Genomic DNA, 14,542 nt, shown 5'->3' on the forward strand with positions numbered 1-14,542 from the left:
TGTTCCTTCCTGCCATGTTTTCGGTTTCGAGAGTGTAAGCTGGAGTCTCTCAACAGAGCTGTGTGTCAGAATCACCTCTGGAGTTTTAAAAAGGCGGTGCCGAGGCCTCGCCCAGATTGAATGAATCAGAATCTCGGGGCGTGGGGCCTGACCCTGAGGATGGCCTTAAATGTTCTTCGGTAACTCTGAGGCAGAACCAGCGTTGAGAATCACTGTACACACAGTCTTTTTTTTTTTATATGATCTTTTTTTTTTTTATGAAATTTATTGACAAATTGGTTTCCATACAACACCCAGTGCTCATCCCAAAAGGTGCCCTCCTCAATACCCATCACCCACCCTCTCCTCCCTCCCACCCCCCATCAACCCTCAGTTTGTTCTCAGTTTTTAACAGTCTCTTATGCTTTGGCTCTCTCCCATTCTAACCTCTTTTTTTTTTTTCCCTTCCCCTCCCCCATGGGTTCCTGTTAAGTTTCTCAGGATCCACATAAGAGTGAAACCATATGGTATCTGTCTTTCTCTGTATGACTTATTTCACTTAGCATCACACTCTCCAGTTCCATCCACGTTGCTACAAAAGGCCATATTTCATTTTTTCTCATTGCCACATAATATTCCATTGGTACACACAGTCTTATAATTAGAGCCTTTTTGCATCACTTGACAAACAAGCTTGCTGGTACCCAGGCCTTGCTCCTTAGGAAAGGGAGCAGAGCTCCTGGGCCACTGGAGGACAAGAAACCTGTGCGGGCCACTGGTTGTCTGGCACATGATAAGAAAGGAACATGAACTATTGGTGGCACCTGTGGGAACCTGGGATTATTGAAATTCCACCAAGAATCCAAAGCTGTGGCTGAGCCAACACCTTTGTTCTCCTCTGCCACCAACTTTATCTGAAGCTGACCATGAGAAACAGCAGGCTTTGGTTTCAGTTCTTTTCCTCTTGCATTGCACTCTGGCACTTATCCTAGGACTGAAGAGGGAGCAAACTGAGTTACCCCTGGGACTGGGCCATTTTTGCCATCTGAAGCGGAGCATTTCATTTTGATATTGGGAACATCTGACGTGGTTCATGGAGGGCATGGGTGTTGTTTTAGTATAATAAAGCCAAACAAAACATTGATGCAAGTTTATTTAAAAATCAGAAAACCTAAAATAAAGAATCCATGATATACACACATGAAGATACATACAAGTGCATGCAAGAAGGTGATGCCACCTTTATTTTGTTTGCCTACAAAACACCTGTGGGATATGGACTTCAACACATGCTGCTTTGCCTGAGAATTGTTGTTCTCTTGTGAAGCTTCATTTCAGCTGTGGCTGTGTGACCATTTGTAGGGCAGGGCAACCAATAGAGTATTCACAGAGTGTGAACCAGGGTCCCAAAGTTGGAGCTTCATGACCGGGGCTAACTCATTTTGCCTACTGAGACCTTGTTTTTATTTTTGTTTATTTGGTAATTGGATTACTAAATAGCCTATAAGGTCCTTTCCAGTTCTAAAATCTTACAATGCTAAGCTTTCTTTAAAAAAAAATTGAGGGGTGCCTGGGTGGCTCATTCAGTTAAGCGTCGGACTTCAGCTCACATCATGATCTCATGGTTTGTGGGTTGGAGCCCTGTATCAGGCTCTGTGCTGACGGCTCAAAAATGAATAAACATTAAAAAAATTTTTTTAATTAAGATTTAATTCACATACCATTAATAGCTACCTTTTTAAAATTTATTTTGAAAGATAGAGACAGAGAGGGTGGGGAAGGGCAGAGAGAGAGGGAGAGAGAAAATTCCAAGCAGGCTCTGCACTGTCATCACAGAGCCTGATGTGGGGCCTGAACTCATGAAACATGAAATTATGACTTGAGCTGAAACCAAGAGTTGGATGCTTAACTGACTAAGCCACCCAGGTGCCCTCCACCTTTTTAAGTTATGCAATTCAGAGGTGTTTAGTACAATCACAGAGGTATACACTTATCACCATTAATTCTAGAACATTTTTGTCACCCCACAAGAAACCTAAACCTGTTAGCAGTCACTCGTCATTCCTCTCTCCCCCAGCCCTTGACAACCACTAACTCACTTTCTGCCTCTATGGATTTTCCTTTTCTGCACATTTCATGTAAATGGAGCCATATAGCAGGTGGCATTTTGTGTCTGGTTTCTTTCACTTAGCATGTTTTCCATGTTGTCACATGAATCAATACTTCATTCCTTTTTATGACTGAATAATATTTCATTGGATTAATCTCTGTTCCCATTCCTCATCCTTAAACTATTGCCTTAAACTCCACCCTATCCCCAAGCTTCACCTTATCCCTGACTCTACCCCTGCCTCATCTCTGAGCTACAGTACATTCCAGACCTCACCCCATCCCTGACCCTCCCCCACCCCTCCTGCCTATTTTTCCCCCAAGCTTGCCCTAATCCCCTTCCCAGCTGTCACTCAACCCCTGGGCCTCATCCTTTACTCCATTTCTCAACCCATCCTTGATCAGTGGGTGCGAAGTTACCCACTGGATATATCTCTTGGGAACTTGTTTAGAATCCAAAGCTTGATTTTTTTTTTTTTTTTAGACCACAAATCAGGTGAATTCTCAAATGTCCAAGGCATCAAAACCACAGCTCTGAAAAGTCATGGATGCCTGCCTGCTGCCACTCAGTAGTTAGAGCCACCCTCCTGTGCAGAACTCCAGGAGGGGGCACCGTCCTGGAAGGACATGGAGGGGCAGGAAGAGCCTCTTCCAGCTTCCTCCAAGAGGTGAGCACCTGGTGTGCCAGGCACTCATCCCTCTCTGTCCCTGTGCTGCCCACAGAATGAATGTGAGGGGGACCTGGCAGAGGCCATGCCGGCACTGGAGGCTGCACTTGCTGCCCTGGACACCCTGAACCCAGCAGACATCTCACTGGTGAAGTCCATGCAGAACCCACCCAGCCCTGTCAAGCTGGTCATGGAGAGCATCTGCGTCATGAAAGGGCTAAAACCAGAGAGGAAGCCGGACTCCAGCGGCAGCGGTAAACCCCTTCAGCTCCCATCCCTCCCAGCAGCCTTCACAGGCTGTTTTCCCTGGCAGGAGGGTACCACGCCCCCACCCACCGCCCCAGGCCTGCAAGCAGGGTCTGGAGTCCCAGAAGAGATCAGAAAGGTGCCAGGAGGTGCATACTCATCCACACAGCTCTCTCCTTTCTCACTTCTCTCAATCAGTAGGGAAAAGGCAGGCGTCTTTAGGCAAAGCTGAGCTTAGTCAAGGCCCCTGACTGAAAACCATTACAAAAATGAAGGCTGCAGAGACAAAAGGCTGACACAGAGTAGTGTGTGGTTGTGAGGGTGAGAAACAGAAAGAGCTAGAGAAAGAGAGAAACTGAGAGAAAACCAGAGAAAGAAACGCAGAGAATGAGACCGAGATACAGGGAGATGGAAAGAGATAGGCACCTGGACTCACACGCACATGCTCAGGCATGCATATGTGCACAAAGAGATAATGAACTGGGCGAGATGTGAGGAGGGAGGAAGGCAGAGGGAACAGAAGAAGAGCTAGAAACAGTAAAAGGCAGAGAGAAAGGGGCAAAGGGAGGAAGACAAGGAATCAGAGACTTGGGCATAAGGGAGGAAAGAAAGCTCCTCATATAATTAAACCTAGAAGCATTAGTAGGTGAATATTTGTCCTCCTTAAAATCCAAATTACATGTAGAACTTTGTATTATTAATAACAGTGTCTTAGAGCTAAACAAGGACTTTAAGAACCCATCTCAGTAATTTCTCTGCCTTTTGAATCCTCCTGTCCTGGGAACAGCCCTGATCTTCCTCCATTCCTTCTGAAAGGTTCTAAATCCCTGATCCCTCGTTCAGGAGCCTCTGGCTTCTGCTTCCCACTGACTAACATTTCTTCTTCCCTGATTGGTGGCAGGCCAAAAACCACATGAAGAAGATACAGGTGATCAGGAATGGACAGGCAGAAAGTGGACTTCACAGGAGAATCCCTTAGGGAAACAGCTGAGGTGTAATAAGTTGACTGAGTAAGAATGAGCTAGTCCAGCACCTCTCCACCCTGTCTGCACCCTAGAACCACCTAGGGAGTGTAAAGAATGCTGAAGCCCGTGCCTGCATTCCTAGAGATTCTTACTCCACTGGTCTTGGGTACAGACTGAGCTGTGTGTGTGTGTGTGTGTGTGTGTGTGTGTGTGTGTGTGTATATATATATATATATATATATATATATATATATATATATATATTCAGCTTCCAGGTGATCTAAGGTGCAGCCAGGGTGGAGAACTGCCAAGATACGCAAAGTATGGCCAAAGTCACGAAAGTTCATTCTCTTCTTGGATCACTTGATCAGCACAGGACCCACCATCCTCCTTTCTTTTTTTTTTAAATTGAAGTGAATTGTGTGTATTAGTCATTTATCCCACACAACTTTAGCCAGAACATTAAGACGGAGCATAAGACCATTTAATTCATTTTGGGTACCTTGAATTTAAATGAACCAGATCATTTTCCTGAATGCAGACAAAAACCTTCATGAGAAATACTTGTTTGGTTACTGTGCTTGCATTAGAAACAGGACACATCTGACCTATTGTACTTAATATGATTTCTCAAGTATAACTTTTTTTGATTAACCTGAGGTTGGCAAGTGTTTACAATGCTGTGAGCCAAAAGGGCTTCTAACTCATTTCCAGCATGTCAACAAAAGGGATGCAGCCCCAGGTGGGATCAAGACTCGCTCAGTCATTGGCAGGATGGGTGCTGAGGAGAATAAGGGCCCTGCTTTGTTTCTGGACAGGGCAAGGATGGCCTTTTCTACAGTTACATGCTGCTTCCCCACCCTTGCTCTTTCTCTTTAGACTCACTCACAGGGACTGATTGGGTACCATCTAGCCCACCTCCCAGTCTTCAAAAGGAGTATTCAGAGGCACCTGGGTGGTTCAGTCAGTTAAGCATCTGACTTCAGCTTAGGTCATGGCCTTATGGTTTGTGAGTCTGAGCCCCACATTGGGAGCCGCACAGCATGGAGCCCGTTTCAGATCCTCTGTCTCCCTCTTTCTGCCCCTCCCCCACTCTGTCACTCTCTGTCTCTCAAAAATAAATAAAACATTAAAATTACACGTTGGATAAATGATGTAAAGGGAATCGACATTCCAGCAGCTGAGATGAAAGAAAATGCTGGGGGAGGGATAGAGTAGCCCAGTGTAGTGATAGAAATCTGGGGAAAGCTCTCAGTGGAAGTAACTTTAAAAAAAAATTGTTTTTAATGTTTATTTTTGAGGGAGAGAGAGACAGAGTGCAAACAGGGGAGGGGCAGAGATAGAGGGAGACACAGAATCCGAAGTAGGCTCTATGCTCTGAGCTGTCAGCACAGAGCCTGATGCGAGTCTCGAACTCATGAAACGTGAGATATGGACTTAGCTGAAGTCTGACATTTAACCCATTGAGCCACCCAGGTGCCCCTCAGCGGAGGTGACAATTGAACTGAAGTCTGGTTGAGAGCCAGCAGATGCTATTTACAGTCTAGGTCAAGGGCTTATGGTAGGGAAGCACTTTGAGGAGTTGAAGAAGGTTCTGCCTGACTAAAGTCCAAGGAGCAAGGCCTCAAAGATGAGGTAGATGAGTTCAGTGGGCCTTCTGGACCATGGTAAGAAACTTAGATTTTTCTTTTTTTTTTTTTAATTTAGATTTTATATTTTTAGAGCAATTTTAAGGTCACAGCAAAATTGAGAGAAGGGTACAGAGATTTCTCATATACCCCTAACCCACACACACGCATAGCATCCCCTGTTGTTGTAACAGAGTGGTACAATTGTTAAAATTGATGAACCTATTTTGACACATCATTAATACCCTGAGTCCATAGTTTATATTAGAGTTCACACTTGGTATTGTACATTTTATGGATTTGGACAAATATATAATGACATATATCCATCATTATGGTTATTAAACAGAGTATTTTCCTGCACTAAAAATGTTTGGTAGGACCTTGGATTTTTTTCCCCAAATATGAGTAGCCATTGCAAATCTTGAAGTCTCAGCCAGAATGTCTTAATAACAGTCCAATATCCATTTCTTGTTCCAAATAGGTAAAATGATAGAGGATTACTGGGGAGTTTCAAGAAAGATTCTTGGAGATCTGAAATTCTTGGAGAGTCTTAAGACATATGACAAAGACAACATCCCTCCAACGATCATGAAGCGGATCCGGGAAAGGTTCATCGATCACCCAGATTTCCAGCCAGCTGTCATTAAAAATGTGTCATCTGCCTGCGAAGGTCTGTGCAAGTGGGTGAGGGCCATGGAGGTGTATGATCGCGTGGCCAAAGTGGTGGCTCCCAAACGGGAGCGGCTGAGAGAGGCCGAGGGGAAGCTGGACGCACAGATGCAGAAACTGAACCAGAAGCGAGCAGAACTGAAGCTGGTGGAAGACCGCCTCCAGGCCCTGAATCTTGACTTTGAGGAGATGAACACCAAGAAAAGGACCTTGGAGGAAAACATTGAGATCTGCTCCCAGAAACTGATCAGAGCAGAAAAGCTGATCAGTGGTCTTGGGGGAGAGAAGGACAGATGGACAGAAGCCACCCGGCAGCTGGGGATCCGTTATACCAATCTAACAGGGGATGTGCTATTGTCCTCAGGGACTGTGGCTTACCTGGGGGCCTTTACAGTGGATTATCGGGCAAGGTGTCAGAAGCAGTGGTTGGCGCAGTGTAAGGACAAGGTCATCCCTGGCTCTAGTGACTTCAGTCTCAGCAACACATTAGGAGATCCTGTAAAAATCCGGGCCTGGCAGATTGCTGGGCTGCCCATTGACTCCTTCTCCATTGACAATGGCATCATTGTGTCCAATTCCAGACGCTGGGCCTTAATGATTGACCCTCAGGGGCAGGCCAATAAGTGGATCAAGAATATGGAGAAAGCAAATAAGCTCTCCGTCATCAAATTCTCAGATGCCAGCTATGTGAGGACGTTGGAAAACGCCCTGCAGTTTGGCACCCCTGTCCTGCTAGAAAATGTTGGAGAGGAGCTGGATGCATTTATTGAACCCATCTTACTCAAGTCCACATTTAAGCAGCAAGGGGTTGAGTACATGAGGCTGGGTGAAAACATCATTGAATACTCCAGGGATTTTAAGTTATATATCACAACCCATTTGAGGAACCCACATTACCTCCCTGAAGTCGCTGTGAAAGTCTGCCTGCTCAACTTCATGATCACACCCTTAGGTCTCCAGGATCAGCTCCTTGGCATTGTGGCCGCCAAGGAGAAGCCAGAACTGGAAGAGAAGAAGAACGAGTTGATTGTAGAAAGCGCCAAGAACAAGAAACAGCTAAAAGAAATTGAAGATAAGATCTTGGAAGTCCTCTCCCTGTCTGAGGGCAACATCCTCGAGGATGAGACTGCCATCAAAGTTTTGTCCTCCTCCAAAATGCTGTCTGAGGAGATATCTGAGAAACAGAAAATTGCTTCAGTGACAGAAACACAGATCGATCAGACTCGGATGGGCTACAAGCCAGTGGCTGTCCATTCTGCCACCATCTTCTTCTGTATCTCTGACCTGGCCCACATTGAGCCAATGTACCAGTACTCCCTGACATGGTTCATAAACCTCTATGTGCATTCCCTGGCTCATAGCAATAAAAGTGAAGAACTGGACCGTCGCATTGAGTACATCATCGAACATTTTACCCTCAGCATCTACAACAATGTCTGCCGCTCTCTGTTTGAGAAGGACAAGCTACTTTTCTCTCTCCTCCTCACCATCGGCATCATGAAAGAGAAAAAGCAAATTAATGAGGAGGTTTGGTATTTCCTTCTAACTGGAGGTGTCGCCCTGGACAACCCCTTCCCCAACCCAGTTCCTGAATGGCTGTCCGAGAAGGCGTGGGCGGAAGTGGTTCGTGCCTCGGCATTGCCCAAACTGAAAGGCCTGATGGAACATTTAGAACAAAATGCTGATGAGTGGAAGCTTATCTATGACTCCACCTGGCCCCATGAGGAGACATTCCCTGGATCTTGGAAGTTCCTTCAGGGATTGGAGAGGATGGTAATCCTACGATGTTTGCGGCCTGACAAAATGGTTCCAGCCATTCGGGAGTTCATCGCTGAGCACATGGGCAGTGTCTACATTGAAGCCCCTACCTTTGATCTCCAGGAGTCCTACAATGATTCCAGTTGTTGTGCACCGTTGATTTTTGTGTTGTCTCCAGGTGCGGACCCAATGGCAGGTAAGGGCAGAATGTTGTGTGAAGAACATAAATACCCCAGGATGCATGAATGGATGACAACAGCGTGTCCCTTCCAGCAAGAATCTCAAACTCAGATGCTTTGAAATGTGAACAGTTAACAGGTGAAGGTGAGGGTGAGGCCACTGAATATTTCTTTTCCCACCTAAAGAAAGCAGCTCCTCTTCAGCCCCGAAGCACCATGCTATTCTGATAATGTGAGTCCAGGAAGGCTAGGTCACCTGATTTTTCAAGAGAAATCAGAAATGCAGAAATCACCCATTTTTACATCCTGATAACTCATTCAAATTCTTTCCTAAAAATTGTGAGGGCCAGACCAGGACTAGATTTAGTCTACTGGGTGGTAGTTTATCATCTTCATCCTAAATCATTTTCTAATACTATTGCCTCTCTAAATTAGGCTTTTCTCTTTTCTTTTAATTTTTAAATTAAAGTTTTTTTTAATGTTGGTTTATTTTGAGAGAGAGGGGGCATCTGGGTGGCTCAGTCAGATAAGCATCCGACTTTGGCTCAGGTCATAGTCTCATGGTTCAGGAGTTCAAGCCCCGTGTCAGGCTCTGTGCTGACAGCTCAGAGCCTGGAGCCTGCTTCAGATTCTGTCTCTCCCTGTCTTTCTGCCCCTCCCCACTTGGTGCTCTGTCTCTCTGTCTCTCAAAAAGATAGATAAACATTTAAAAAAGAAGAAACATAGAAAGTGAGAGAGTGTGTGCCTATGCATGCGTGTGAGTTGAGGGGCAGAGAGAGAGAGGGAGAGAGAGAATCCTAAGCAGGTTCTGCACTGACAGTGTGGAGCCCAAAGTGGGGCTCAAACTTATGAACTGTGAGATCATGACTGAACAGAAATCAAGAGTCAGATGCTCAACCAGCTGAACCACCCAGGTGCCCCCAATTAAAGTGTAATGACTAATACTGTGTATAACTGTATATAGTAAAAAAAAAAAAAATCAATGTGGAAAAGTATAGGACTGTGGCTCCACCAAGGCCATTTTGCCCCCTCAAGGGACATTTGGCAAAGTGGTGAAACGTTTTTTGTCACAAGTAGGGGGTGCTACTAGCATCCAGTAGATTGAGCCCAAAGATGCTACTAAATAAACATCCTGCAGTGCACAGGACAGTCCCCCACAACAAAGGATTATTTGGCCCAAAATGTCAGTAGTGCTGAGGTTGAGAAACCCTTGTGTAGAGTGAAAGGTATATCTTCCTCCTAACCCTTCCAGAAGTAACCATTATTACTGGTTTGTGTATCTTTCCAGGAATCAATTATTGCATATTAACAGGTATGAGTTATTGACAGAAATAGATTTGTTTTCTGTTCCGCTGGATCTCAAAGCTTTCATTTTCTCTGTGGCTGAATGAAGAAAAGTACCAGAAATGCAAATGACAAGGTTGCCATTCTTTTGTAACCCCTGAGGTGTTTGACACTTATCCTGACCTGGATGGAAAGCTGGCAGCTGTGCACCAGGGAGGAGGTCGGAGGAGGGAGCTGAAACGAACTAGTACCCTTTCCACGCTCCCATACCACAGTGTTATTGTCAAAGATAAATTCATGGTCCCTTTCTAGTAGCTTTATTTTAACCCCTATGTCCTTTATGTGGCAGATTTAAATTAGAACAATGAGGGTAAACCAGGAAAGGTAAAGAGAAATGGAGGAAAGGTCATAGTATGGTCTGTAAAATGATGCTGTGCTGGCAAAGGATGGGCCAGTTGTGTCCAGTGGCATATGTTGCATATTCCTGTCTGTCTGTGCTAGAGGCCTGATCAGATTTAACTTGGATAACTTCCCAGGAGACCTCACGGGTACTGTGTCCCTTGTAGTGCCTCACACCAGGAAGCATATACTATCTGATTGTCTTTCCCTTTCTGATTAAGTTTTATCAGTGGACTCAGGCACTGTCATTGTGATCCACCTTCCCATTCTGCTTCCCTTGTAAAGTTTCCCATCGGCCTCACAGCTAATGTGATGGTTCTCAATCTTGGCTGCACAATGGAATCACCTAGTTTGAGGGGCAGGGGGCAGATTAAGAAAAACCTCCATGTGCACGCCACACCCTCAACCAATTAAATTAAAATCTTTGTCAATGAGGCCCAGGCATTGTGTTTTAGAAGCTTTTCAGGTAGGGGCGCCTGGGTGGCTCAGTTGGTTAAGTGTCCAACTTTGGCTCAGATTATGATCTCATGGTTCTTGGGTTTGAGCCCAGCGTCAGGGTCTATGCTGATAGTTCAGAGCCTGGAGCCTGCTTCAGATTCTGTGTCTCCCTTTCTCTCTGCCCTTCCCCTTGCTTGCGTGCTCTCTCTTGCTCTCTCTCTCTCTCTGTGTCTCAAAAATAAACAATCATTAAAAAAAGAAAAAAGAAGTCTTTCAGATAATTCCAGTATGTTTTGGAAACAACTGACCTGATGATTTTAGTGGCCTTAAAAAAATCAATCCCCAGATCCATTATTTCATTAGGGGCTACAAAATGGTATTTTAATTCTGTCAACTATGTTTGCATTTATTCGCTGGAACTCCTCTATGAAGAAAAATTTCCTTGGTCAACCCTTTGGTTTACTCTGACTATAGCTCAAAAAGGACCAGCAGAGGGGCGCCTGGGTGGCTCAGTCGGTTAAGCGTCCGACTTCAACTCAGGTCACGATCTCGCAGTCTGTGAGTTCGAGTCCCGCGTCGGGCTCTGGGCTGATGGCTCAGAGCTTGGAGCCTGCTTCCGATTCTGTGTCTCCCTCTCTCTCTGTCCCTCCCCCGTTCATGCTCTGTCTCTCTCTGTCTCAAAAATAAATAAAAAAACGTTAAAAAAAATTTAAAAAAAAAATAATAAAAAAAAAAGGACCAGCAGAATAGACACTTGGTTCATTCTCTTGATTTCTCAAACTTCATATTAATAAATTAGTGCCCTGGCATCCTGTGAAGTTACTTAAGCAATAAGATTTTCTTTGTGCCATTGTGAATGCATAGATTTTTAACATAGTGGGTGTTTCAAACATGGTGGTGTTTTATTATTTACTATTCTTTTTGGTTTTCAAATCATTCAGTCTCTAGCCTGTAGGGGCCCCTTCATGCCTAGTAGTTTTCACATAACCCCGGTGGTTTTATATAGCATCCTTGCCGTATAGAATTAGCATGTATTCTGGGCTCATCTTGTACAGACATTTCTCTAAGGAACTCCAGTTCTTTCAAAACAGGCCACAGGATTTGGAAACCACAATATGAGTACTACTGGATGGATCATTGATTGCAGACCTTACTGCTCACTAATTCTTTCTGGCTGTCTCTACCCTGTGCTTTTAATCAGTACTTTGAGTTTTTATCTGCAGTGACAGTGCTTTCCATTTCTAGAAGTTTTATTTGTTTTATTCCAAATCCATGTATTTCTTTTTTCGTAAGACTGTGAATTTTATTATGCTTTGTGGTCCTCCTTTATTGATTTTTAGATGTATTTCGTTCATGGTCTTTTTCAGAAATTATATTAATCTGCTAGGGCTGCTATAAATAAATATCAAAGACTCAGTGGTTTAAATAAGAGAGATTTATTTTCTCTCAATTCTGGAAACTAAACATCCAAAATCAAGGCGTCGGCAGGGTTAATTTCTTCTGAGACCTTGGCTTGTTTGTGGCCAGTTTCTCCCTGTGTCATCTTCTCCCTATGTCTTTATATGGTCTTCTCTCTGTGAGTATGTCATTGTTCCAGTCTCCTCCTCTTTTAAGGACACCAGTCCTGTTGGATTAGGACCTGCCCTGTTGAGCTCATTTTAACTTAATTACCTCTTTAAAGACCCCATCTCCAAATACAGCCACATTCTGAGGTCCTGGGAATTAGGGCTTCAACATATGGATTTGAAAGAGACATAATTGGGCTCATAACAGAGTTCATATATAATCTGTGGAGTATTAATTCTCCTGATTGTTTTATGTGCTATCCCTTATAGTGATATATTTCCTCACGTAGCTTGTAATTTTTTATTGTGAGTTCACAATCAGCAATCTTGTGTTCTTTTGTGGGAGTCTCCTAATACCTTGGGTTTTAGGAGTGCCCTAACAGAAAGACTTTGCATATGCAAACACTGATGCCCCAGGGGGGGTTGCCACTCTAGATCAATTTTTTTTAAGTTTATTTATTTATTTTGAGAGAGACAGAGACAACATGAGCAGGGGTGAGGCAAACAGAAAGGGAGAGAGAAGCCCAAGCAGGCTCCACACTGTCACACAGAGTGCGTGACCTCACAGAGGCGCGTGCAGAGCCTGACACGGGGCTCAAACTCACGAAACCATGAGATCATGACCTGAGCCAAAATGGACAGTCAGGCGCTTAACCAACTAAGCCACCCAGGTGCCCCCATTCTATATCAATTTTATGGGAAATTTCTCAGTTGGGGAATCCCACCCACAGGTACTATAAACCCACACCCTTCATCCACATGTGGCATAGGCTTAGTGTTTTGTTTTCTCAGCAGAGAGTTATTTTTTCCACCAATGAGCTTCTGCATTGCTTCTAGACCAGTAGCCAGATTTCTGGCCACCTTAACGTAAAGGTGCAGTGCTTTGAAGGTCCCAACTGTCTACAAAAGTCTCAGTTCTAGCCCCCATTTCTTATGAGTGCAAAAGTTATATGTCCACAATCACCCAACGTCCAGATTGGTTAAATAAAGTATGGTATATTCCAATTGTGAAATGCTATGTAACCATGAAAAAGAATAAGACTTTTCTGTATGTACAGGCATAACTTGTTTTATTGTGCTCTACCTTACTGCACTTTGCAGATCCGGTTTTTTTTGTTTGTTTGTTTGTTTTGCACATTGAAGGTTTGTGGCAACCCTGCATCAAGCAACCTATCAGTTCCATTTTTCTTATTTTTTTAAGAGAACAAATCTACACATTTATGTATGTATGTATGTATGTATGTATTTTTTTTAATGACAGAATGTCTAACTAAGGAGAGTTTTTTTTTAGGAATGTTTACTTATTTTTGAGAGTGAGAAAGCACATGTGTGCACACTAGCAGGGGAGGGACAGAGAGAGAGGGAGACAGAGGATCTGAAGCAGGCTCAGCACTGACAGCAGAGAGTCTGATGTGGGGCTTGAACTCACGAACTGGGAGATCATGACCTGAGCTGAAGTCGAATATTTGAGCAACCCGGGTACCTCTCAGTTAAGTTTAAATCCTTAAGGAGTACAGCATCACACAGATTTTTGTGGTCAGTGGCCTTAGCAGGAAGGTTGCTTTGAAACTTGGCACAAAACATGGCACTGTTTCCATGAGCATGAATTACTTTTCCCCAGAGTACTCTGGTTTTCTTCAGTTTGCCACCAGGAATTACTGTGTTGTTCTTTGCTTTGTACACATAAGCACATCTCTTGCGTAGATAGAATTCAGTTTCATGTTGAGCATAAACACCTTCAATTTTAAGAAGTGCCGTGTGCTCCCTCTGGTTCCAAAGAAAATTGGCCTTGGACCACAGCCTTCCAGACATATTTGTCGTTTTAGGAGTCCTGTTTCCAGAAGGCGGCCACAGGCTCCAAGATGACAGGAAGAGTATTGGTGCCATTTTTCCAACAACATTTGCTCACTTCATGTCTCTGGGTCACATTTTGGTAATTCTTGGCAATATTTCAAACTTTTCCATTGTTTTTCATGGTGATCTGTGATCAGTGATTATAACTTACTGAAAGCTCAGATGATAGCATTTTTTAGCAATAAAATATTTTTAAATTAAGGTACATACATTGTTTTTTAGACATAATACTACTGCACACTTAATGGGTAATATTGTAGTGTAAACATAACTTTTATATGCACTGGGAGGCCAAAAAAAAATCATTTGTTCGTTTTATTGCATCATTCACTTCATTGCGATGGTTTGGAACCAAACCCGCAATATCTCTGAGCTGTGCCTGTATTGATGTGGAAAACATCTAAGTGAAAGAAGCAAATGTAGTATTCTGCAGTTCACATAGTAGTATATATGCATTTATTTAATGCATAAAATATGTTTGGAAGGATTCACAAAAAGCTAGTAACATTGGCTGCCTCAGAGGAAAAGAGAAGAGAAAGAGACTTACTTGAAATTTCACTGTACAAATACCTATTTTTCTAGTAAAATACATTTGTAACAACCCAGTTTCTAGTTCTTTGGTTGTGTGTTCATCTCTTTAGTTTTGAGTTCCCTCTTCATTTTTGGCACCTGGGAAATTCTGTCTCTCAGACTTTTTTTTTGTTGTTGTTATTGTTTGTATTGTATAATTCAGTTTGTAATTTTTTTAAATAAAGAATGCCTGGGGCACCTGGCTGGCTCAGTTCAAAGAGAATGAGG

At 43.6% G+C, this 14,542-nt stretch overlaps 1 protein-coding gene across 1 annotated transcript in view; it reads left to right on the forward strand.

The window, feature by feature from the left end:
• The window catches only part of DNAH3 (dynein axonemal heavy chain 3), a 164,550-nt gene that overhangs the window by 132,712 nt on the left and 17,296 nt on the right, over positions 1–14,542 (forward strand). Inside the window, exons 51-52 of the mRNA XM_043560338.1 lie at positions 2,812–3,010; positions 6,080–8,221. Of these exons, the coding sequence (XP_043416273.1) occupies positions 2,812–3,010; positions 6,080–8,221 (2,341 nt within the window). The remainder of the gene's footprint in view (positions 1–2,811; positions 3,011–6,079; positions 8,222–14,542) is intronic.

The sequence above is a fragment of the Prionailurus bengalensis genome, chromosome E3, assembly GCF_016509475.1.
Source record: "Prionailurus bengalensis isolate Pbe53 chromosome E3, Fcat_Pben_1.1_paternal_pri, whole genome shotgun sequence".
In the NCBI taxonomy this organism is placed as follows: Eukaryota; Metazoa; Chordata; class Mammalia; order Carnivora; family Felidae; genus Prionailurus; species Prionailurus bengalensis.